The sequence below is a fragment of the Papio anubis genome, chromosome 16 (assembly GCF_008728515.1).
Source record: "Papio anubis isolate 15944 chromosome 16, Panubis1.0, whole genome shotgun sequence".
In the NCBI taxonomy this organism is placed as follows: Eukaryota; Metazoa; Chordata; class Mammalia; order Primates; family Cercopithecidae; genus Papio; species Papio anubis.
The window spans coordinates 38,126,696-38,149,946 of record NC_044991.1 but is presented as its reverse complement, the minus strand read 5'-3'; the positions used below and the strand labels follow the sequence as shown (position 1 = coordinate 38,149,946).

The 23,251-nt window shown below is 41.5% G+C and overlaps 1 protein-coding gene across 6 annotated transcripts in view; it reads left to right on the top strand.

Moving 5' to 3' along the window:
- Positions 1-23,251, top strand: part of CFAP61 (cilia and flagella associated protein 61) — a 303,360-nt gene that overhangs the window by 207,693 nt on the left and 72,416 nt on the right. For 5 of the 6 annotated variants that reach the window (XM_017945056.2, XM_017945053.2, XM_017945054.2 and 2 more), the window contains 2 exons: positions 1,945-2,119; positions 16,141-16,433. In XM_017945056.2, coding sequence (XP_017800545.1) covers positions 1,945-2,119; positions 16,141-16,433 — 468 coding nt within the window. Of the gene's footprint in view, positions 1-1,944; positions 2,120-3,957; positions 5,678-16,140; positions 16,434-23,251 lie in introns of those variants that run through there. The other variant, XM_031656524.1, reaches the window with a different exon arrangement.

Sequence of the window (23,251 nt, the reverse complement as noted above, 5' to 3'; positions counted from 1 at the left end):
AGAAAACTTTACCTCCTCAATTTTGGTTACAGTAAATGACCACTATTTATTTAGTTGTTCCCTTTTGCTACATATAATTTCGCTGCAGCTTCTTAATGGAGAGAGAATATCCAGCTTTAAACATTGGTTCTGTTTTGCTCTGTTTCATTTTAATTTAATCTAGTTTGAAATTGCATTAAATACATCACGGCAATGTACTAAGGCTTTACAATTTCTATTGAGGAAGTGTATAACCAAAAGTTTCCTGTCAGCTGGAGTTTAGTCAAGCCCCATGAGTTTAAGCACCAGCCAGCATTTGCCTGCTTGTCAAAGGATAAAGAACTTCCTCTACCCCAATATCCATCTTGACCGCAGGTGAACTTATTGCCTGTAATAGCTCTAGGAGTATTCTTGCCTCACAGCCCTGAGGTCTTAGACCCAGAATGCAGCAAGCCAGTAGGTATCGATCTTCCACCAAAGGCCTCAGGGTCCCTCTAGGCTGCCCCTCTGCTTGCCCTCTTTTTCTCCTCATAACCTCCACCTGGCAACCAGTTAAAAGTCAGAGGGACCAAGTGGTGGCCCATTTGGGGAAACTCAGGTCACTGTGCTGTTTTATTTGGTTTTTGCAATGACACTTCTTTGTCTGATTTTAATTTGAACTAATATAATAAAAAAAAGATCAGGAGTCTACATGAAAACCCAAGGGCTTGGCATTTCTTGGGAAGTCAGATCTGGCCATACTGGATCCATACTCTACACTGGCAGCAACTAGATGGAGCGGAGTCATGGCTGATCACTCTGGCCCAAGCACAAACCCTCCAGTTTACCACAGTATCCTTGACACAGAAGACGAGTATCAGCTATCATCCTTTATTGTGTTTTTACTGTTACTTTCCTTACAGTAGAGGAAAGTTTCTGTTCCCACACACATCTGCATCAAAACTGAGAGAAAGATGGAGGGGAATAAAGAGAAGGAGAATATTTCTCTGACAAGACAAGGAATAATTCTATACTTTTCATAAGTAAATAATAATGTTTCCTTCCTTTTCTTTTCTGCCTAGCCCCTCTATACCCTTAAATTTCAACCCCGGATATAATTGTTTCTGTGGCAGATTATTTTTGCCAAAAATGGCCACCACATCCAATTCACTTCCATGTCCTCTTCCAGAGCCTTGCCTCTCCTACAGGAAGAGGTGGAGTTGAGGTTCCCTCCCCTGATCCTGGGCAGCCCTTTATGGCTACCTCCATGAATCGAATATGGTGGAAGAGACACTGCTCAACTTCCAAGACTAGGTTGGAAAAGAACCTGGACCTCTCTTTATTGGCTCTCTCTTTCTCAGAACACTTGCCCTAGGAACCCAGCCACCATGTTATGAGGAAGCCCAAGCTACATGGAGAGGCCACATGTAGGTGTTCTGGCCAACAACCCCAGCTCAAATCCAACCCTTAGCCAACATCAACTGCAAGGCAAATCATGACAATTTGTTGTCACATTTGAATACCCAGCATATTTTCCAGGGGAAAGAAAAAGGATTGAGATAGTTCAACTATATTCAGATAATTTCAGGCCCCAGCCCCTGAGTCTTCCTAGCTGAGGCCCCAGACATTGTGGAACAGAGACAAGCCATTCCCCACCTTGCCGTGTCTGAATTACTGTCCTGCATAGGCTGGGAGCCTAATGGCTGATTTTTACCACTGAATTTTGAAACAGTTTGTTACACAGCATTACATAACTAGAGCAACTCCCTCTGATAATTGTTTCTAGGTGCTCATTACACCTGTGTGTGTGTGTGTGTGTGTGTGTGTGTGTGTGTTTTTCTTACTTGGATTAAAATCTGATTGATTGTATCTGGGAACAGAAAAAGACATACTGAACATTGCTATGTCTACTGTTTTTTTTTTTTTAACCACTGTCACCACTTTATCTATTATCGCTGAAACAAGCATTTCTCTAACATACTTCAGGTCCCATGCCCCACAGGGGCTGATATTAGTCAACACCTGACAAACAGAGAGGTTCCCAACAGCAGTCAGCGGCGGTACACAGGGAAAGTTCCTTGCAACCATTTCACTCTCAATGAGGAAGAGGATTGCTTTAAGGCGCTGACTTGGATAAGGAGTAACTCCATCACCACAGAAGGTAAGGATGTCGGTAACTGTGCATCTCTTCAGAATAGCGTTTTATTTTTATAATGAGTCTCATTCTTCATCTAGTTCCAGTATATAATTAGTGCCTAATTAATTCCAACCAAATCATTCATCTGTCATGCTTTGTTTTCCAGATTAATTTACAACTTGTTGTCATTTTTGGATACCCAGCATGTTTGCTGGGGGAAAGAAAAAGGCTTGAGATAGTTTAATTATCTATAATTATTTTATTATACAAAATGAATATCCGAAGAGCAAAGCATAGCTAAAATCATTAACTAATTAAAGAATAATTTAATAAGCAAACATGTTTAGCAATTATATGGAAAATATGTCTTCTTTTGTGAAGCTGAAAAGACCTAGGAAGAAAAAGGCTTGTATTGGAAGGGCCTTTTCTTGTTTTCACAACCTATTGTTCTCTTTCTTGGTGTTGCCCGTACAGTCCTTCCCACAAATACACAGACTCGAGTTACGTGCCACTTTTTAAATCGAAATGAAAAAGTGAAACATTTGTGCCAATGCCTCTGCCACTCAAAAGTGTATTCTCAAGCATCTTTCTCTGTATTGCTTGAGTTTCATTGAAATCATTCAGCCAGTGAAACAACCAGAAGAGGGCCTGGCTGCTTTTGTGTCTTTAACTGAAACCTAGAAGTCAAGGTTAGGAGATTACTTAAAGCAGCCCCTTTCTTTTGCCTAAAAGTGAGAAGACAGTTAGTGACCTGGTTCAGTTCCACAGCCACCTGTGGTTTAGAGTTCAGCCCAAGGATGTAAAACCACTAAGTGCCCAGAAAGTGGGCATCAATGTGTAAAATTAAACATGCTAATTTATTTAATACATGTATATGAGTATAATCTAATTATATTTGTTAATATAATACATTAAAATTAAATATAATTTATTATAATTTTTGGTGGATCATTTAGGTATTAACTTTTGCCAAGTTATAACATTTACTACATTAAAAAGTTACTAATGTACTACATTCAGCATTTAAAAATGAGTATCAAATGGCATTCAATACGTTGCTGGATTCAATTTGCTGATACTATTTATAGGCTGTTGCCTCTAAATTCATAAATGAGATTGACCTGTAGTTCTCTCTTTTATGCATTGCTTGTCAGGTTTTTGGAATCAAGGGTATGCTAGTCTCACAAAGCATTTTTGGAAGCTCTCTATATTCTTTGGGGATCTGAAATACAAAGTAACTTAAGGGTTGGACAGAAATCACCCATAAAACCAGCTGAGTCTGGAACCTTTGGGTAGAGGTGGGATATAGAGATAGATTATACTGGCAACCCAGATTTTTTAAATGTCATAAAGTATTTCATACTTTCATCCAAGCTTGGAATTATTTTCAGTTTTGCATCTATGTATGTTTAAACCTGTTTTAGCCTTTTAGTCATTCTGTAATAATTACCCCATGATCTATGTAGACTCAGAGTATTTTCTTATCAGGGAAAATTCTCTAATCCATGGGTTGGTGAATTTTTGCTGTAAAATACCAGATAGTAAATATTTTGGACTTGGTTGAGCATGGTAGCTCACACCCGTAGTCCCAGCACTTTGTGTGGGCCGAGGTGGGAGGATCACTTGAGCCCAGGAGTTTGAGACCAGCCTGGGAAACATGGAAAAACCCCACCTCTACAAAAAATACAAAAATTAGCTGGGCATGGTGGTGTACACCTATAGTCTCAGCTACTCAGGAGGCTGAGGTGGGAGGATCAATTGAGCTTGGGAGGTCAAGGCTGCAGTGAGCCATGATTATGCCACTGCACTTGAGCGTGGGTGACAGAGCAAGATCTTATCTTACGATTTTTTTTTTCTTTTAGACTTTGCAGGCCATACGCCCTCTGTTGCAACTCTTCAACTCTGCCCTTTTAGTGAGCAAGCGACTATAGACAATATGTAAATGAATGAGCATGGTTGTGTTCTGATAAAATTTATTTATGAAACCAGACGATGAGCTATAGTTTGTAGTAACCTGCTTTTAGCCATAACATTTTTGACAAATCATTACCATTTCATGAAGTCCAGACCTCCAAATGTACCATAAGTTCCCCAGTACCATAACTTCCCCAAAAGCACAAAAGCCAGTGGTTCAATACAAAATGCACAGTACGTCTTTAAGACTGCACCCAATCCTGTTAGCCTGCAGTGCCGTGCTTTAACTTTGAACCTCTGTGTGTTTTGGATGTTTGGGCTAGGGAGCATTTGACCAAGAAAGACCCTTCGAAAGTGGCACTGCAAGTTCTTAAGGTGGAATGTTGATGGCAGAGAATTTAGAAACCTCAAAGCAAGAAGCGCTATGGTCTCTTTCAAGTGCCTTTGTATTGTCCTCTTGGTGCTCAGATGGAGGAATAGCATCAGTGCTATTCTGCTGACTTGGCCAGTCGTCAGAGATGATGATGCTACACTGCCCCCTTAAAGGGAGATGCTTTTTCAAGATTTAAGACTGTCTCCCAGCAGCCAGTGTATAAAGCCATTTGGAGTGCCTGCTTTTGTCCACCAAAGAGCCAGAATAAGAAGTATGTGGAAATTAGTTTCCTGTCTTATATGCAGGTGATTTTCTCCAGGTCTGGTGCTTAATCACTCTCCCAGGCACCTCCCAGGTAGATGCTCTTAACACTCACATGCTGGGACCAAGCTCTGGGAGCTTTCAGGGAAAGCTGACCTGTCCAAGTTAATTTAACTCCGTGTAGAGGCCCTTTTCAAGTGAATTCTCAAGTAAACAAAGTTAAGAAAAAATGTTAACATCTTGCCTTAAGAAAACGTTCTCCTCTTTGTATCTTTTCTGCAATCCAGGTCATATTCAGACATACCTTTACTCCCATTCAGATCTTATTCTTGCCATTATTATTCTTGCAGCATCACTGGATCACAGTCCAAATCTCAGAGCAGAGCAGGCCTAGGACAGAAAGCCCATCCCCACCTGAGCCAAGAACCAACAACCACAAGACAGAATTATACCCACAGAGGCTCCCAGGAAATGCAGCACAGAGTAGGATCCAGCGTGAGAGAAGGCCTCGAGGTAGAGCCTCCTAAATACACCGTTGGCTTCCCTGGCAGGCTGAAATATGTTTAGCAGGGAGGGCATTCCATGTAGAAATAGACATTCATGCCAAATCGCTTCAGTCACCTTGTGACCTCTATTAACTGAGACTTTGGGTATATGATACTTGAGTTTCATTGCTGGGCTTTCAAATCCCTTTTCATACTGTGCAAAGCCTAGTGGTCTTTCCAGAACTGCATTTTGAAAAGAATACAGCTGTTGCAACTTTGCTTCTGAGACATCTACAGTACCATACTTGGTTGAAGCTCCAAGCCATTTCTTAGATAATTTCAGCTCTACTTTATCTCAATGTCACTTGTATCCGGCATAGTGCCTGGCACATAGCAAATGAAAATAAATGTTTTAGTGAATGTAAGTGAAGACAGTTCAGGATGTAACTCTTTTCCTAACCCCCACCCCCTCCACATGGTGAGTTTTATCAAAACTTTTTGCATTCGGCCTAACTTGGAAATAGATGGTCAATTGAGATGAAGACAAGAGAACCCTTGAATGAAATTGAAGCTCTTCTTTAACACTTCATCCTTGGTAATGAGAGTAATAACATGCTGGCTAAACAGGATGAGTTAAGTTCCTCCTCACGAATAACAGACATTTATAAAGGCAGTCTAGCTCAGGTTCTGGAGTCACATGACTTGGGTTCAAATCTTGGCTGTGCTGTTTCCCTTGGGCAAGTTATTTAACCGCTCTGTTTCTCAGATTCCAGATAATATCTAACTCACAAGGGATGCTGAGAGGGTGAAAAGAGATAAATGAGATTACATGCTGTACTCAGGACAGTCTCTCATACATAGAAAGAGTTTTATAAATAGAGGCTGCCATTAGCATTGCTCTTACGTGTGATGGAATTAAAGGTACCCCAGAGTAGAAGTCTCAGCCCCTGCCACCAGGCACTGATGAAGTTGAGGATATCAGTCTCTATTTAAAGCCAGGGATCCATGTACACCAGGTGCCAGTCAGCTATAGAGGCGCTGTGGCCTTCAGGAGAGCTCTGGAGGCTGCGAAGTTAGGAGAAGGCCTCCCCGAGAAAGGAGGATGTGAGCTTAGTCTTGAAGAGGGACAGGATAAGCAGACAGAGAGGCTGGGGGAGTTTGGATTGTGTCCAAAAGACACTGGGCCAACAACGTGGGCTGGGCAGAGTCTGTGAAGGGCAGCAGCAGGAGATGAAGCCGGAGGCGTGGGCAGGGACAGACACTGGCGGGCCGCAAGCACCCAGTCACGTCCAAGTTTTAACTGGTTACCTTTTAGGAATGGGAGCTGACCAGGTGGGTGCCACTGTACACACATAGCACTTTGGGAAAATGGCCTTTCCATCTGTAGTACCCATGCCAGCGGAGAGAAGGTGACCGCAGGAGAATGGCTTACTATGGATGGCAGTAGCCAGCTGAGGCAAGGCAGCTATGCACGCAGGAGCTAGCTGGAAGTGGCCACCCTTGCTGCATTTGGTGGTCTTGCTGACACAGCCGCTTCTAGCTTATTTCCAAGTCAGCTATGAGATGGTGGTGTTGCAGGGCTTTGCCTTAGTTCAGCTAAAGACGGGGTCCTTGTCCGTCCCATGGCCACGAAAATGTAGGCTCGCAGAGGGTTTGAAGGGTGAGTAAAACAGGGTTTTACTGGGTGAAAGAAAAAAAAAGGGGAGTTGGGGGGGCGGGGAAGCAGGATCCTGCGCAAGGCCAGCAGGCTACTTGAATCCCAGGTTCCACATAGGAAGAGGAGGGGTCAGGCTCCTCCCCACTGCAAATGGCATGGACTTCCCGAGGCTCCACCCCAATGTGCAGGCTGATTGGAGTTTTTCTAGGGACTCCCTCCCACCTGCCTGTGTCATTGGCATTTGAAGCCAGAAGCTAGAAGTCTGGCGCACGATGGAAAGCAAGGAGCAGGGCTGTGTTCCTGCACGTTTGAAAGGTCGCATGGAGCGATCCGTGACCGTCCTGGACATTTCAGTCCTTGCTTTTTCTTCATGTCACCCTAATAACACCAGGAGGAACGTGGACAGTTTTCATCATAGTTGATTTGTACTCCCTCGGTGCTAATTTCCCCTTTTTAAAATACTTTAGTGAAAAATAGTTTCATCGTGTCCCATTGGCTGTGGTTGGGTGACGTGTCCCTCCGGGAACCACACCCTGAATCCTGGCAAACACCAGGGCTGACGTTAGTGAAGCCCAGGGATGTGAGGGGAGAATGGTGGATGGAGTGTTCTAGAACAGTGGATATTGGGCATCAATAACAAGAGATACTCCCAGGAGGAAGTCGGCTCTCCTTTGAACTTCTACCCATTGCAGACGCACGCAGATACCACCCCAAAGTGTAGCTCCTTCCCGCAGTCACTGTTTTATTTCACATCTTCTGCTTCCAAAGGAGAACACAGTGGTTCCATGATGGAATTAGTCCATCCGGAGGTCATGGTTTTCTGGGCTCTAGAGTTGGATGGATTTATATAAGTAAATAACCCTAAACTGTTAGAACTGCTCCAGTGCCATGGAGAAGAACTGACATCACAGGCTCAAATGCTGCTTTCAACTGCAAACAAAACCTGGAGTGTTCTGCTGGGGGGTTTCTGATAGAACGCAGCAACCCGATACATGATAACAATTTATGGCACTAACTGAAACTAATTGAAATTCATCTGCTATTACCTCTGTACTTTCCATGAAAATGAAAAGTAGGATGAAAGTAAAGTAAAAAAAAAAAATAAACTGCCTTAATGGCTCAAAATGGATCAATTATTTTCATCTTTAGCTAAATATAGTTTACTGCCTTATTAAAAGCATGTTTATAGGAAAAGTATAACATTAAAATTCCATTGCATGCATCATCGAACAAAGCCTTTGTTATGTTATATCTAATATATTCTTCCCTTTTTATTCAGCAGAGCAGAATGGGACAGGTCACGTTTCGGGTATAGAAATCTTATGCTTTGACTTCTAAAAAGTAAAAAGAGCATTGTCTGTTTCTATTTGTGGGCAAGATATTATATATATGTACACACACACATATATATACATACACATATATATACACACATACACATATATACACACATATATACACACATATATTTTTTTATTTATTTATAAATTTATATATATGTATTTTTATATATATGGCAGAGTCTTGCTCTGCCATCCAGGCTGGAGTGCAGTGGTGCAATCTCAGCTGACTGAAACATCTGCCTCTCCGTCTCAAGTGATTCTCCTGCCTCAGCCTCCTGAGAAGCTCGGATTATAGTCATGCACAAGCACACTCAGCTAATTTTTGTGTTTTTGGTAGAGATGGGGTTTCGCCATGTTGGCCAGGCTGGACTCAAACTCCTAACCTCAAGTGATTCTCCCACCTTGGCCTCCCAAAGTCCTGGGATTAGAGGCAACGAGCCACCATGCCTGGCCTGTTTTTTAATAAGTGTTTATTTCACAATTTATTAATATTCTGTGATTGCTACTTAAAAATATTTCATTATCTAGTTATTTGCTGAAGATATTTACCCATGTAAAATGCCAGTTGGAGTATATTCTAGTAACGTGTTACACATCCATCTGCAAGTGTACTGCAGTGCTATGAGACCTGGTTTTGAAATAGACTCATGGGGTTTGAGTCCTGCTGACCCACCTGCTTGCCATGTGACCTTGAGCTCAAGATTTAACCTCTCTGTACCTTGTTTTCTGGATAAAATGATAAATCCTGTCTCACAGGTCTGTTCTGAGGATGAATGAGTCATATGTAACCACTGTATGTCTCTTTTGAAGCAGAAAAAGGAAATATAATTATTCATTAAAATACAAAAGAATAGGTAAATATGCAGACATAATTTAAAATATATAAACTATAAAATGTAGCACATAATTCTTGTTTCTTTGACCTTAAAGATATAATAACTATGAAGAAAACTTCATGTTAATATTGTGTGCATAAATCCTGAATTTATTTCTTATACTCTTGAGATCTAACTTCATGGCCAGACCACCAGACCAGCAAATCTTTCCCTCCAAGTCCTGATTCTCTCCTTGGAGAAGCTTCATCTTTATAGCATTGAGCGTGACCATGAAATGGCAGCACAGCACAATTTCCAAGTGTTTAAAAGTAAAGCACTCAGTTCAAAAGAATAAAATGACTTTTTAGCATCTACTAAAAATAATTTCTTTAAAAGTTGTCCCGTTACTTTTAGGGTACATCTATGACTAAAAAAATTAGCACTTTATTTTACTTCTTGAACTTAATGGGGAAATCAACTTAGTTTTCCTTTCCTGCAAAGTCATACCTTTAATTACTTGTTTTCTAACTCCTGAAACTCTTACGTACTGCCTTCAGGAACCAGGATGATGAAACTGGCATTTTTCCCCCTTGATTAACATAAATTGAAGAACTTCCTGAATCTTGGTGCATTATTCTTTTTTAGACAGAGTCTGTCTCTGTCACCCACCAGTGGCACAATTGTTGTGGCTCACAGCAACCTCTGTGCCCTGGGTTCAAGCGATCGTCCTACCTCAGCCTCCTGAGTAGCTGGGACTACAGGTGTGATCCACTATGCCCAACTAATTTTTGTGTGTTTTTAGTAGAGATGGGGTTTTACCATTTTGGTCAGGCTGGGTTCAAACTCCTGACCTCAAGTGATCTGCCAGCCTCAACCTTTCAAATTGCTGGGATTACAGGTGTGAGCCACCACACCCAGCCCCAAGTTGAAACTTTAAAGTGTGATCGCCTTATGTGCATGGTCACTATCAAAGTTGCTGATTTGTTGATTTACACCTTGAGAGGCCAAGGTGGGAGGATCACTTGAAGTCAGGATTTTGGAACCAGCCTGGCCAACATGGCAAGACCCCATCTCTACAAAATTTTTTTTTATAAAACTAGCCAGGCATAGTGGCATGTGGCTGTAGTCCCAGCTACTCAAGAGGCTGAGACGGGAGGATTGCTCGAGCCCAGGAGTTCGAGACTACAGTGAGCTGTGGTTGTGCACTACACTCCAGCCTGAGTGACAGCAAGACCCCATCTTAAAACAAAACAAAAACAAAAAGCGAAAAGATAATCTGTACATTTCTACCAGCATTTTAATTGGCAAGTGCTAGTGCCCTTCAGTCTGAAGTGGGGAATCGACAGCTCATGCAGGTATTGACTGCATCATCACTTCCCCCTCTCTCTCCTTGGTTGGGCTGTTGACGCTGGCACCCTCCTTCCTCTAGGAAGCACCCTTGCACATTCTGTTTCAAAGGTTGCGACTGGTTAGCAGTGAGAGAATGACTTCGGGCTCCTTCTTGCTTGACAGTTTTAATTTGAGGAGCTTCCACACAGTCGCCTTTTTACGGGTGCTCTGCCTGGACCCTACTGCCCGTCTCAGATCTGCAGTCAGAGTAATGCATGATTTATTCCCTAAAAAGAGCAACAAAGATTGGTCTTCCATGAAAACTGCCATGGTTATATTCCCTTATCCTTTATGGGGAATCCACCCAGAGTGTTCTATCGTTGGTTATTTGCCATTTGAAAGTGGGGCAGCCCATCCTTTACCTCTGTCACCTGTTAAATCGAGAGCAAAAGCTGGTCATTTCTCATCTGTTAGGTAAGCTGATCTGGGAAGGAAACGGTGACTAAATCTTTCAGCATAAAGCTGATATCCAGGGAAATCATCAGTTTTTCCACTCTCCTTTTTTTATGTGTGTCTAGAAACTTCAAAACAGTGTGTGTGATATCCCAGTAATGTGAAGGAAGCCCCTGCAGTGTGTTACCTACCTCCTTGTAAATATTTGCAAGGGCTCCATGCGTTGTAAAGTACACAATGGTAGGTATACATGGATGAAATTCATCTTTAATATGGGCATACTATGTATCCAGAAAATTAAAATTTAAATAAATAAATTCATATTTCATTAACTGAAGTTTTCCAGCTTATGAAAAGCATGCTGTAGGCCAGGCGTGGTGGCTCACGCCTGTAGTCTTAGCACTTTGGGAAGCCGAGATGGGCGATCACTTGAGGCCCAGAGTTCACTGCCAGCCTGGCCAACACGCTGAAACCCCATCTCTATTAAAAATACAAAAATTAGCTGGGTGTGGTGGTGGGTGCCTATAGTTCCAGCTACTTAGGAGGCTGAAGCATGAGAATCACTTGAACCCAGGAGGCAGAAGTGGCAGTGAGCCAAGATGGTGCCACTGCACTCCAGCCTGGGCTACAGAGTGAGACTCTGTCTCGAAATTAATTAATTAATTAAAAACTGAAATAAAAGCATGCTATCAAAGAACATATGTCATGGCCCCCATAACTGGGGCTGTCTCACCTGTCTGTACAGCCGCCACGCTGTTCTGTGCCAGTGGAGGCTCAGCTACCCACTGCACACACGGGGACACGTAACTATCAGCCCCAACACCTCCCTCAGGCACAACCAACAGAGTGTCCCCCGGTGCCGGTCATTATTCACTTGCCCTCAGTTCATCCCACCCAGCAGCTACTTTCTCTCACCTACTTTTAAACTCTTTCTTCCTTCTAACTCTTACCCAGGGATTCAGGAAGATCTGTTTCTCTGAGGCGCCTACTGTTCGACTGTGTCTCTGCCCCCCTTTGTTTCTCTCTCCATTTCCTTCCTTCCCCATCTTTCCTTCTTGATTCAGCCCAAAATTGACTTAAACATTGCGACATGAGTTACCCAACTGCTACTTCCGTATAAAATATAAGAAAACCTGGTCATCCAACGTCACATTTACATCTAAAAGAAAACCAGAGGTGGAAATCTCTCAAACTCCTAAAAATTCCCAGAAATTGTATCAGCCTCCTGAGTAACTGGGACTAGAAGTGTGTGCCATATATAAAAAAAATATATATATATATATATATATATTTTTTTTTTTTGTAGAGACGAGGCTGTGATGTGTTTCCCAGTCTGGCCTCAAACCCCTGGCCTCAATCAATCCTCCTGCCTCGGCCTCCCAAAGTGCTTGGATTACAGGCATGGGCTGCTACACTCAGCCCTGTCTTTCTTTAAATAGCGCATTCCCTGAGCTTAAATGCCACCAATATGACAGGAGTAGTATTTTATATCTATAATTTGTTGTAGGCATACACAATTTTGGTTACATTAGGGACTATGTGGGATTTCATGAGCTTACACTGCAAACCTAATAATCAGATCTAACATTGTTAAGGGGAACATATTTCTGTCTTACAAATCTCAGGTCTATAGCCCATTCTATGACTGGATAGTTCTTATAGTGCCAACTTAGTAGTGAATACCAAGCAGAAATAGGTTGTGGGAAAATCTGGCTACAGTGAGGTCATTTGGTGTTAAATATTTAGAGGGGACAAAAGCATGATCCAGCTAGCAGGAAGAAAGTCTTAGGATCAGCAATCTAATAAATCTCCGACATATATCCACATATCTGGTCAGGAGACACAATACTATGGTGGTAATTACAGTCACATCCAGTGTAGGCCAAGCACTGTGCTAGGCTCCAGGGATAACATGATGGGAAGGGCAAACATGAACCTTACAGTCCAAACAAGTCATCTCGCCGAGAAGCTTGGCTATAGCCTGGGTGTGTAGGCCATGGTAAGTGCTGGGAAGGAAAGGTGGAGACCACCCACAGGCCTGCTGGGGCCTCACCTGCCTGGAGGCTGGACAGTCTGTGGGGCCCAGATACAGACAGCTACAGGCAGGCTGAGGCCTTGACATGGGTTCTTCAGAAGCACTGGTTCCAACTCATCCATATTAGTAAAATTACTCTGATAAATATAAGTAATCATATTTTTAAACCAGTTTGATTTGTCCCAAAATGAATAATCAAAGTATTTGTCTACTAGGCTTTTTTTTCTGGAGGGGGCCCCAAAATATAAGACTTTGGTTATTCTAAGAGTTATCACCATGCTTATATTTTGCTGTGTAACAACATTATATATGGGCATTTGAGTGAAGCCCATGTTATTGTTAACAGTTCTAAATGCCATTGTTATTGATAATGATAACAATATGAGAGATTGTGTATAAAAGTACCTAACTTTGTGCCTGGCATAGAGGAGTCCAGAGATAAACATGAACTGGATCTAAAAATCCTTTACAAAGTAAATGTGAGCAGTGTTGCAGAAAGAACTCACAACTGCACAAAGATGATGAAAAGAATAATCTCCCACAGAATGGAGATATTTAAAGGCAAGAGATTGGGCCAGACGCAGAGGCTCACGTCTGTAATCCCAGCACTTTGGGAAGCCAAGGTGGGGAGATCACTTGAGGTCAGGAGTTCAAGACCAGCTTGGTCAACATGTCGAAACTTCGTCTCTACTAAAAATACAAAAATTAACCTGGCATAGTGGCACGGGCCTATAATTCCAGCTACTCAGGAGGCTGAGGTGGGAGAATGACTTGAACCCGAAAGGTGGAGGTTGCAGTGAGCTGAGATCGCACCACTGCACTCCAGCCTGGGCAACGGACGAGACTCTGTCTCGAAAAATAAAAATGAAAATTAAAAAAAGGCAAGAGGTGGACCTGGTCAAGAATAGTAGGCCATCTTATATATTAATAGCTAGTTTTTTCATGTTTTGTTATATTTGTGGAGGAATGTGATTTGACCTGTAACATGTTCTTATTTATTTAATATAACAGATTATATTGTCATAACATTCTACTATATTTTATGGGAAATGAGAGAACTATAACTAGTCATGGAAAACCTGTTTAAATGAAAAGTTTGAGATGAAATCACACAGGCAGTCATCTTCCATATGACCATGCTGATTGCACTGCCGGTCAGTAAATATTCATCCTTCTCTCCCTCCTGTGTGGGCAGAGTGGATGTCCTCACTTCTGTGCTCATGCGCATGGCCATGACACTTACTTCGGTCAATGGGAAGTTAGTGGATGTGATGTGGGCGGAGGTTTGATATGTGCCTGGGCCCTTGTGCTTGCCTTTCTGTGCACCTGCATTTCACCATAAATAGAAAATGCCTCAGGTAGCTGTCAGTCCAAGCAGGATGAAACACATATGGTGCAAACAAACCCAGCCACAACCTGGAGCCATATCAGCTGACATCAGTCCGCCCATAGGTATGTAGACCACCTACAACATGCTGCTTGTTGTTTGACATTGAGTTTTGACGTGGTTTGTTATGCACCATTGCTATGATGATAACTGACTCTTAAGATAACCGAAGTCTTACATTTTTGTTAGGGAATTTTGTTTCAAATTAAACATAAAGATAGCCAGAACTGTTTAGAAGTCACATTATCTAGAAATAAACCTCTAATTTTGAAATCAGAGATTTTATAAAATGTATTACCTTTGGAATCGAAAAGTATCATCCTCTCCAGCTGCCTGCAGTCGTGGATCACGCTCGCTGGATCAGAGAGCTCTCCAAACCCCAGCAGCACCACAGGCCCAGTTTTCCACGAGCCTGTAAAGAAAAAGCCCAGCTCACAGTAGAGCTGCTAACAGCTCTCATGAAAGAGACCGGAAAACACAAAATCCTTAGCTGTGTGAGATCTAAACACACTTAAATGTATTCAACTGAAAATGAATATTGTTTTGGCTTGCCTATTTCAAAAGGAGAGAAGACCTCAAACCTTTGACAGTTTTCGGTTCAAGTTTTGCCTTTCTTGGCAGGCTGATTCTTTGTTGTGCCAGACAGCCAAGATTCATGTTTTGTAGCAGGTGGGAGCCTCAATAATTTAAGCAAAATGTTGCCTCTTTCAGCCAAGGAAAATGCAGCTCACCAAGGAATGTTGCATTTGAGCATCTGAACAGAGTGGGAGTCATAGCCACAAAACTGTCCTAGCGTCCTAGCGAAGGCAGGAATGGAGAGACTCCACTCCCTCACTTCAGTGCCTTCTTGGCTTTCCATAGATGAAGAGCAGGGAGTATGGGAGAACTTTCTAGATGCTGTTAGCTTCCGAGAAGCCATCTGAAAGTTACTGTAGTTTATTTTTCCTAAGCAAACAAGACAAACCATCACACCTCCTTTCAGTTTTGGATTGAAAACAATTTGGGCATGATTTCCTCAACCAAATTAAATTAATACACTTGCTATTTATTTTGGCTTGTAAAATTCCTTTTCATACTATTTCATGAACAGGAGAAAAACAGAGAGACATTCAACAAAGTGTACATTTTGTGGTAAAATTGGTATCTTACCTGGAAAATGAGTCTACAGCAGTTTATTTCTTTGTGAAAATTTGAAAATGCCAATTCAATGTCAAAAATAGCATATACTACATTTCATTAATTTAATAGTGTCATTGATCTTAAAACTGCTAAAATTGTAGAATAGCATATGTAATTACTTCTGTGGTCTTTTTGAGAAATGTAAATAGTATAGACTATCATCAAAATGCTCTTACACAAGGGAAATCTGTCAAGATTATTTTGTAATTTTATTTTTGCTAACCAAAATACTGTCCTTCAGTCTCTCTAGCTAGGTCTTGACACATTAAATTCTAAAAATCAGGGTTGAATCTTTGTAAAATTATCTGTTGAAAAGCAGAATGTTCTAGCCTTTAATTCTCAAAAAAGGGAAAACTTCCTTGAAATCAATCCAGTTCAACATTTAAATATTAAAATATCAGTAACATCATGAGCATGAATATTTTTTGCCATTGCCTTTTTGTCTGTAAGGAAGAACTAATATACATTGCCAACATTAGTAATTTTGTTTCCCTAATAAGTATAGCAAATTGGGAACAAAAACAAGACAAAAGGTTTTTGCTAGACAGTTTTCTTTCAGCATAATTTCAACTTCAAATTAGAGGAACATAAACGAATGTCCTACTTCTGCATTAAAAGTACTTGACTACTTTGTGGGATGTTTTGTGCCAATTCTTTACTAAATTATCTTGGTCGCCGTTGCTAGGTAACACCCCTTGCTTCCTGCAGCTGAAAAATGAGAGGGTTATACGGAGCAGTTCGGCATTATTAGCATTTGACTAAGGTTTTTTGGTTTTCTGAACTGTATATCTTAGCGTTTTCCCTTCTTTCCTAGGGAATGTCATTGTCTATGGGAATACAATTGATACTTACACCACTGTGGAGACGCTCTTAAACCTTGGCGTGAGCGGAAGCCGCGTGCACCTCGTGCAGCCCCCGCCGGCCTCCACCATCACCTGCATCAACAACTACTCGGTGGAGAGCGCCGTGGCGGACGCGCTGGCTGCCGCCGGAGTCACTATTTACCGGGATGCGATCCTGGCCCAGTGGAATGACGGCCTGCACCCAGACCCCATCTACAGCGCCTCCTTCACCACACCCACCAAGCCTTTTAGACTCCCGTGCTCTGTAAGTGGGTCTCTGCAAACCTCACTCACCAGCCAGGGACAGCCGACATCTCCAAGGGATTTGGGAGTCTGGAAGACTGCGGGCAGTGAATTTGGAATACCAGATGTTGGATTTTGTTTCTGTGTGTTCGGATTACCTCTTGCTGGGTAACAACTCACCCCAGACTCAGTGGCATGAAGAAACAACAACCGTTTATTATTCTTATCTCTCCTGGTTTGTTATTGTTATTTTATTATTCTTATCTCTTCTGGCTTTGGCCAGACTCAGCTGGGAAGTTCCCACTTGAGGTCACTCATGCCGCTGAAGTCAGCAGTGGGTGGGCTGGAATAGCCCAAAAGCATAGCCACTCACATGTCTGGCTGTTGATTCTGAATCAACTTTAGTTGAGATTTTCGCCAGAACACTTAGAAGTGGCACCTTCATGGGCCTGGCTTCCTCACAACGTGGTGGTTTGGGTCTGAGGGTAGAGCAGAGAGAGAGGCGGTGTCAGCTGTGTCACCTTGGATGACCTGGCCTCGGAAATCAAGCAGCATTCTTCCCACCACGTTCTATTTGCTAGAGGCAAGTCACTAGGACCAGCCCATATTCAAGGAGTGGGAAATTAGACCCTGCCTGTTCCTAGACAGGAGGTCAAAGATTTGAATGGAGAATGCCTCTCTTTACTGAGAGCTTGCCATGCCCCAGGACATATTGTCACCTCATTGGGACAGCTCTGTAAAGGGAAGTATCCCCAATTTAAAGACGAGAACACCGTGGCTCTAAGTCAGTGGCAGTGCTGGTTCCCTGCCCAGCCCAAGGTCTATGCTGCCATGAGCCTCTTAAGATTCCGGCAACAGCAGTGGTGAGTCTTTCGCCATGACACACAACCTCTGGCAGTGTGTATAGAGAGAGCACTTCCCTTTCCAGGTGGGTGACACCCCACCTTCCAGCCTGCGTCCTCAGAGTTTCCAGTTTAGGAGGTTAATAGAAGCCTGCAGGGAGGGAAGGAGGGAAGGGGCTGGTCCATCTCACTGAGAAGCAGGGCACCCTTGCTCAAAGGGGAGGCTGAAGTGAGTATGAGGATAATGGTTGTGTAGGTCAAGGGTGTGTGTTAGCAGTTGTGATAAAGAATGCCTGCTAACATCCAGTGGGCAAGCCATTTAGGGGCATGTGTTCACAGCAGGCCCTTACCTAGGAGTAGGGGCTGATCATCCTAAGTAGGGCTTCTCATTCACAGGCTGCAAAGGATTGAGGATGGTGGGTCTCACCCCCACCCCAACCCAGAACTCAAAGGACGGGAGCTCAAAGCAAACCACTGAAAAAGACTAAAAAGGAAGATTTTTTTTTAGAATCTCTCATTTTATCCTGAGATCCATGGAAATTTTGTATTCTACTCTGTAGTCCATTCATTTATTCATTCATTCCATAAATATTTATTGAACACCTGCTAGGTCCCAGGCTCTGTCCTAGGTGTTAGGGATGTAACAGTGAAAAAGACAGGACAAGTCCCCTTTATTTTAAAAAGTGATATTGGCTATACATGTATGTCATGACACCTATTTAAGACAGGAAATATCAAAATACTTTTGCCCAAATTTTCCCTCAAAAAAAAATGGCAAACCTGGAAGATTGCCATGTTTATCCTGAAGCACCTCTAGAGGTGAGTGTGTGCCTTGCTCAGGAAGCAGAGGCCTGAGAAAACTTCCCCAAACATCCCATTGGGTAGCAGCTCTTCTGACCTTCACTTTCCTATTCAGATTAGAATCAAACTCCTGACAAAAACATCTGGCAAATTAAATTGACCCTTGAACACATGAGAAGTAGGGGCACCAACCCTCCTCACAAAGTTGAAAAATCACATATAACTTTTGACTCTCCAAAAACATAGCTACTAAAAGCCTACTGATGACCAGAAGCTTGACTGATCACATAAATAGTTGATTATATGAAAACATATTTTGTATTTTATATGTATTGTATACTCTATCCTTACAATAAAGTAAGCTAGAGAAAAGAAAATGTTGTTAAGACAATCATAAGGAAGAGAAAATATGTTTATTCTTCATTAGGTGGAAGTGGATCATCATAAAGGCCTTCGTCCTCATTGTCTTCACACTGAGTAGGCTGAGGAGGAGAAGGAAGAGGAGGGGTGGGTCTTGCTGTCTCAGGGATGGCAGAGGCAGAAAAAAAAATCTATGTGTAAGTGACACACAGTTCAAATCCATGTTGCCCAAGGATAAGCTGTACTCTGTCTTGATCCAAGGCACCATCCTGCTGCATTTTCATCCTAACACCGTCTGGGTCAAACCTCGGCCTGTTTACTGTTGTATTTTTTCTCCTACCTTCCCTGGTCTGCTTGGTCTCACAAAGAATGGCCCCTGCAGATGACATTTCCCAGGCTCCATTATTCTCTGATTTTCGTCTTTATTTGGCCAACAGTTTGTACCTGTGGGAGATTAGACATGGCAAGCGGGGAGTTCGGGGTAGGTATCTCTCATACTGTCTGCCTTGGGCAGCATCTGTGAGGGCATTAAGCATCTTTTGGTGGGGATGAATGTGTCCATCTTCTTCACAGTGGTCTTGGTGTCGTGGCTTGAATTACGTCCCCCAGAAAGATATGTTGATGTCCTGACCCCCAGTACCAGTGAACATGACTTTATTTGGAAATAGAACCTTGGTCGATGTAAGCAAGTAAAGAGAAAGTCATCCTGGATCAAGGTGGGCCCTGAATCCAATGACTGGTGTCCTTAAATAGATTTGATGGCATACAGAGACAAACAATGAAGAAAACCTTATGACAGTGGAGGCAGAGGTTGATGTGATGGCAGCTGCAAGTCATGGAATGGCAGGAATTGCTAGCAACCTCCAGGAAGTAGGAAGAGGCAGGGAAGGCTTCTTCCCTAGAGCCTCTGGAGGGAGTATGGTCCTGACAATACTTGGATTCTCTAGAACTGTGAGAGAATAAATTTCTCTTGTCTTGAGCTACTCAGTTTGTGGTACTTTATTACAGCAGCCCTAGGAAACTAAAGCAGGTGATATCACAGTGTATGTACCTACTAAAACTATGATTTTTATAACCAGAATCATACATTATATGCTGTTTTTCTATTTGGCTTCATTTACTCAGCATAATGATTTTGAGATTTCATATAGTTCCATGCATCAATAGTTCATTCTTTTTTATGGCTGAGTAGTAGTCCATTGTATGGATATATTGCGTTTTGTTTATTCATTTGCCTGCTATGTACATTCTGGTACATGTCTTTGTGTGGATAATATTTTTATTTCTCTTAGCTATAAGCCTAAAGAATATCTAAATTCTTTGGTAGGTGAATGTTGACCTTTTAAGAAGTCACCATGTTGCTCTCCAAAGCAGCTATACCATTTTACATTTCCATCAGCAATGTATGGGAGTTCCAGATGGTCCACATTCTTGTCAGCACTTGGTATTGTCAATCTAATTTTAGCCACTCTTGTGGGTGTGACATGATGTGTCACTGTGTTTTTTTAATTTGTGCTTTCCTGATGGTTATGTTTGGCATCTTTTCATTTTTTTGGTAGCCATTAGTATTTCTCCTTTTTGTGAAGTGTTCAAGCTATTATAAATGTATTTAAAATTTTGAAATTTCCAATTGATCACTGTAAGTTTACAAAATGCAATTTACTTTGTGTATAAACATTGTAACTTGAAACTGCTAAATTCTCTTATTAGCTTTTGTAGTTTTTTAGGTCCATAAACATATCATGCAAATAGGGGCAGTTTTACTACTTTTCTGATATTTAGGTCTTTTATTTCAGTTACTTGCTTTATTCTACTCGCTAGGACCTACAGTGCAATGTTTAATAGAACTGGGGGAAACAGACATCCTTGCCTTGTTCCATATCCCAGAGAGAACTTTCAGGCTTTCACTATTAAATGTGAGAGAATTTGGCTGTGGATTTTTCTTTGGTGCTTTTTATCGGACTGAAGAAATAACCTTCCATTCCTAGTTTGTTTAGAGGTTTTATCATGAATGACTGTTGAATTTTGTTAAGTGAACTTTCCATATTTCTTAAAAAGAAATATGGAGATTTTCTTCTTAATTCTTTAATACACTGAATTACACTGATTGATTTTTAAAAATGTTCAGTCAACCTTAAATCTCTGGAATAAAACTTAATTGGTCATAATGCATTATCTTTCTGTATATTTTTAAATTTTACTTGCCAATATGTTTTAAGAATTTTTGAAACTATTTTTTAACTATATTCATGAGGGATGTTGATCTATAATTTTCTATTTTAGTAATGTCCTTGTAAGGTTTTGGTGTTCAAGCTGTGTTGGCCTCATGCAAAAAATTTGGGCAATGTTCCCTCCTTATTTATTTTCTGAAAAGGTTTGTGCAAGATTGTTATTTTTTCTTTCTTGGATGTTTGACAGAATTAACCAGTGAAACAATCTGGGCATGGAGTTTACATTGTTGAAAGGCTTTTGATAACAAATTCATTTTTTTAACTAGATATAAGGCTACTCAAATTTTCTGCTTCTTCTATAAATTTTTGTAAATTGTAATTTTTAAGAAATGTGTCCATTTCATTTACATTTGTCAAATGTGTTGACATTAAGTTTTTCACATATTATTTTATTATCTATTTGATGTCTAGGATCTGTAGTAATAACCCCTCATTTGTTTCTGAGATTGGTGAATTGTGTTCAGTGTCTCTGACCCGCTCTCTGTTTGCTGCCAGCCTCTCTCTCTCTGACTCTCTCTTTCTCTCTCTCCCCCAGTGTAGATAGGGGTTTGTCAATATTATTGATCTTTTTCAATTAACCAGCTTTTGAGTATGTTAATTTTCTCTATTATCTGTCAATTTTCTCCTCCATTGATTTCTGCTCTTAATTATTTTCTTCCTTCTTCTTGCTTTGGATTTACTTTACCCTTCTTTTTTCTAGTTCCTTAAGGTAGAGCCTTAAGTTGTTGATTTATATAAGCATTTCAGCTGTAAGTTTTCCATTATGTTTGAGCTGCATCTCATAAACTTATATGTTAACTTTTAATTACCACTTAGTCCAAAATATTTTCTAATCTCCCTGTGATTCTTTTTTTTTTTTTTTTTTTTTTTGGAGGGGTTTGTGTTTTTTTTCCCCGGCGGGGGGGGGGTGGCCGGATGTTCGCTCCCTGCAAGCCCCGCCTCCCAGGTTCACGCCATTCTCCTGCCTCAGCCTCCCGAGTAGCTGGGAGTACAGGTGCCCGCCACCTCGCCCGGCTAATTTTTTTGTATTTTAGTAGAGACGAGGTTTCACCGTGTTAGCCAGGATGGTCTCGATCTCCTGAACTCGTGATCCGCCCGTCTCGGCCTCCCAAAGTGCTGGGATTACAGGCTTGAGCCACCGCGCCCGGCCCTCTCCCTGTGATTCTTTATTCAACCTTGGATTATTTAGAACTGCACTGTCTAATATTCAAATATTTAAACTTTTCCTAAATATTTTATTTTTAATTGATTTCTAGTGTAATGCTGTTGTGATCAGAGAACAGTGTTTTGACATTTAGAGACAGGGACGGTGGCTCACACCTGTAATCCCAGCACGTTGGGAGGCCGAAGCGGGCAGATCACTTGAGGTCAGGAGTTCAAGACCAACCTGCCCAACGCGGTGAAACCCCGTCTCTACTAAACATATGAAAATTAGCTGGGCATGGTGGTGCATGCCTGAAATCCCAGTTACTCAGGAGGCTGAGGCAGGAGAATTGCTTGAACCTAGGAGGTGGAGGTTGCAGTGAGCCCAGATGGCACCATTGCACTCCAGCCTGGGTGACAGAACAAGACCCTGTCTCAAAAAAAAAAAAAAAAAAAAAAAAATTGAGACTTGTTTTACGTCCAAGCATATTGAGTAACTTTGTGAACATACAAGGAATATGTATTATGTGCTTGAGTTTAATGTTAGTTCAATATGGTTGATGGTGATGTTCGACATTCATAAGTCTTTACTGATATTTTTATCTCATTCTGTTAATTGCTGAGAGAAGGGTATTACAATCTCTTACTATTATTTTGGAAGTTTCTGTTTTTCCTTTTAATACTTTTGATTTTTGCTTTATCTTTTTGGAGGCTCTGTTATTAAGCCCATGAGCATTTATAGTTGTTATATCTGCCTTGTGAATTGTGCCTTTTATCATTATGAAATGTCCCTCTTTATCTCTGATATTTAATAATATTCCTTATCTTAAGGTCCAGATTATCTGATATTAATATGACCATTCCATTCTTCTTATACTTGCTGTTTACATGATATATTTCCCATCCATTTACTTTCTACTTATCTGTGTCTTTGTGTCTGAAGTGTGTCTCTTGTAGGCATCATAAAGATTATATTAATGTTTGTAGTGCTGCATGACAAATTACCCCAAATTTAACAGCTTAAAACAACATCCCTTTACTAGTTTATAGCTCTATCAGTCAGAAATGCAGGCAAGGTGTGGCTGGCTTCTCTGCCTAGGGACTCTCAAGGCTAAAATCAAGGTACCAATCAGGCTGCATTCTCTTTGGAGCTTGAAGTCCTCTTCCAAGCTTGTGTGATAGTAATAGAACTTAATTCCTTGCAGCTGAGGACAGGGGTCCCCACTTCCTTGCTGGTCCAGCCAGGGGCTACTCTCAGCTCCTAGAGGCCATTCATATTTCTTACCTCATGGCCCCTTTCATCTTACATCCAGCAACAGACTATCTTACTCATGTCAAATTCCCATCACATTTCAAATCCTTCTTCAGGAAAAGCCTGATCCCTTTTAAGGGTTTACCTGATCAGGTCAGACCCACCGAGCATGATCTCCCTGTCTAAAGTCACATGTGCCATATAACATCAC